The sequence below is a fragment of the Plasmopara halstedii genome, assembly GCF_900000015.1.
Source record: "Plasmopara halstedii genome assembly, contig: Scaffold_2881, whole genome shotgun sequence".
Taxonomy (NCBI): domain Eukaryota; phylum Oomycota; class Peronosporomycetes; order Peronosporales; family Peronosporaceae; genus Plasmopara; species Plasmopara halstedii.
In genome coordinates, this window is record NW_020189786.1 from 183498 (window position 1) to 186363 (window position 2866).

Here is a 2866-nt window from a genome sequence, read left to right on the forward strand (position 1 = left end):
TGGAATAATAGAACACAATATATCACTCTCAAAAACAACTAAAAGCAAAAGTACTATATTACCTGAGAGACTCTCTATATAGCTCCCTATGGATTTTTGGTATAGCATTTGAACAGGCAGAAATAGCAAGAGCTGAAATGCGAAAACACTTGCTCGTTTGTATCGATAACCTTCGTAAACTTGCGTTTTGAAAGCCAAAAATTAGCTTAGCATGGATTTGTTGTTGAAGATTTCAATCAGAATTGGAACTGGATTGAACCTCATCAAAGGAAGAATATTGGAACGAGATTGCGGAATATTACATTAAAGTGCGAACTCACGTTTCAGTGTTAGCTATTATTGAGTGATTGCATTATAAAGTTGGCTTCCACTGCTTCCAAAAGCAATTAGCCGCAATGCCCCAATTCATTCATCGTTTGTAGAATAGCCTATATTTCATTATGTATAGTTTTGGCCAAAAACATTTAGCATGGTTTGTCTGGCGCAGAAAATTACTTTTGTTGTTTGGAAAGTTACTAGTTTCTCGCGTCTCTTCACTCTCAAACTCAAAACCTCAAATATGAAGGAAAGCGCTCTCGAAGAGCGTCAACGGAGACTTGAACTGAGTCAAAGTGTTCGAAGGCCAAATTTTTGTAAGTCGCCCCAGGAGCTTAAAAAGCAGAAAAGTGAAATCAAAGATGTCAAGTCTAATGTGACAACTCCGTTGGTAGCAACTGCAGCTTTGCAAGCGTATCTCGCAAATGATAACGATGCAAAATCGGTTGACAATCAGGTATTAAGAATGAATATCTTACCAAATGAAATGACGTTGGACAAAGCAAGCCTTATGAGCGAAAAGCGGCAAGTAAGTACCATTCCACCTAATTTACATGGTTGTCGGTGTGTCAATGACGAAAAAAATTCTGGTACAACATCTGATGTTGCTACTCGACTAGCTGAAAGCCCATTGTCACGCTTTCGGAAGCATGTACGAATTAATGATTTCTTCGATTGCATTTTCAATGGCTGACTTAGATAGCTGATTCAGATAACCCTGTCCCATATGCTCCCCAACCAATTTAGTGATGAGAAATCCTTATCTCGAAGTGATACCCAAAATGTACAAAGAATTGGATCATCACTAAACTTGGCTCAATGTCTTATGCATAAAATCAACGAAGCGAAAAGTTTGCGACTGACAGGGGTAACGAGTGATGTTCATATCAGCAAACACAACAATTCGGAAATTGTAAGCATCGGTTCTCAAAGTTCAATCGTTTCAGGTTCCAACAGGATTCAATCAGTCAAAGAAGCCATGCCATCTTTGCCTATCACTTCCGACTTGAATAAATGTCCGAATTTACCTTCGACAGGAGCAGGTTTGATTGCTACTCCACCTGTTCCACATTCAAAGCCAGTCATGCCCGCCATTCCACATTTATTATCTGCATCGACGCCAGAGAAAACAGACAAAAGTGAAAGTCCTTTCGATGCAGCTACGAGAAATAAAGCACCACAAACGAATACAATAAGTTGTACCAGTACAAGTGAGACGAATGGTGCTGCATTTAATCAGCAGATATTGCGGAAAACCCAAAGTTCTAAAGACGACGAATACAACCCAAAGTGTGAGAGGCACAACCATAACAGTCAGATGTTTGCCATTGAGAAACAAAATGCTGATGTTGTGTTTTCTGTAGCAAATGCGAATTCCATTTCGCAGCGTAAAATAGAAATGAAAACATCGCACGAAATCAATTCAAAGTGCAGCTTGGAGAATAATAGTGAAGCTGATGTTCAAAATTCTTGTACAGAATCTTTCGAGTCAAGTCACATTACTCACTGTCCTTGGATTGATCATGAACTGATTTTTCTTGAAGAAGGTCGAGGGATGGGTGGTCATGATAATTTATTACAAATGGAATACAGTGTGAATCAGGATGAGGTGGTATGGAAGCGTCACCAGCATGTTATACAACAAGTAGAGCACAAACGGATCTTGAAGCTGCGAAAAATACGACAGATTGGCTTTAAAACTCAAAATCAATTGACCCTCAGAGTTGATTGCAACAAGACTCCAGATTTAATCGAGAATAGTATCTTGGAAGGGGCCAAAGTGAGCACAACACCAGCCTTTGAGAAAGCAGGAGCTAAATCAGCCAATTTAGAGCTTACAAACCGAGGGATGCTTTTTCGAAAACGGAAACTGTCTCGTGTCCACTTTTCTAATCGCAATTGTAGTCGCCGTGAATCGAAATTTCGTTGTACAAAAAGATTTCTTATAAATTGCAAGAAGTACATTCACTCGCAAAATACTGCACGACCACGTCGTGATAAAACACGCATCAAGCAAAGCAAGAAAACCGAAGCAAAACATACTCAATTTCAAGATAATAACAAACCAAAAACGGAGCAATGCGACCAAACGAAAATAGCTGAGATTGAACGAATGAATCGAAACGTGAAGCAAATCTTGAATGCTGATGTTACTTCAAAGCCAGACACTCCTAGCCAATTCATTGTTTTCTCAGAAAATACTCTACCATCGAATGGATCAAATTCAAAGCTTTCACGAAATGACTTGATCACCATGGGCGATCTAGCGTTGGCCAGAAATTTGCTTTGTAATGTTAATCCGTGTCATACAACGAACGATTCGTTTGAGGTCAAATACCAAAACGAATTTATTCCCATGACATTATCAGTACATAAGGTGATCATTCAGCAACCAGAAGGTAGGAAAGATGAAAAAAATAGGGATGAAGGTATAAACGACAGATCCGACGGTGGAAATGTAGCTTTTCAAGAAAATAAAACTTGTTCTGAAGTCACAGTCAGTTCTCGAAGCTCCGTAGCTGTGTCGAAACCTGGAAAATCAGGGCGAATC

General features: G+C 39.4%; 1 protein-coding gene across 1 annotated transcript; it reads left to right on the top strand.

The window, feature by feature from the left end:
• Positions 1-559: 559 nt before the first annotated feature.
• Positions 560-2834, top strand: PHALS_05117 (uncharacterized protein; the record flags this gene model as incomplete). Its single annotated transcript, XM_024718786.1, has 6 exons — positions 560-632; positions 711-772; positions 823-844; positions 936-967; positions 1028-2744; positions 2818-2834. 6 exons carry the CDS (start codon positions 560-562, stop codon positions 2832-2834), a joined length of 1923 nt encoding a protein of 640 aa, XP_024584150.1.
• Positions 2835-2866: the final 32 nt, after the last annotated feature.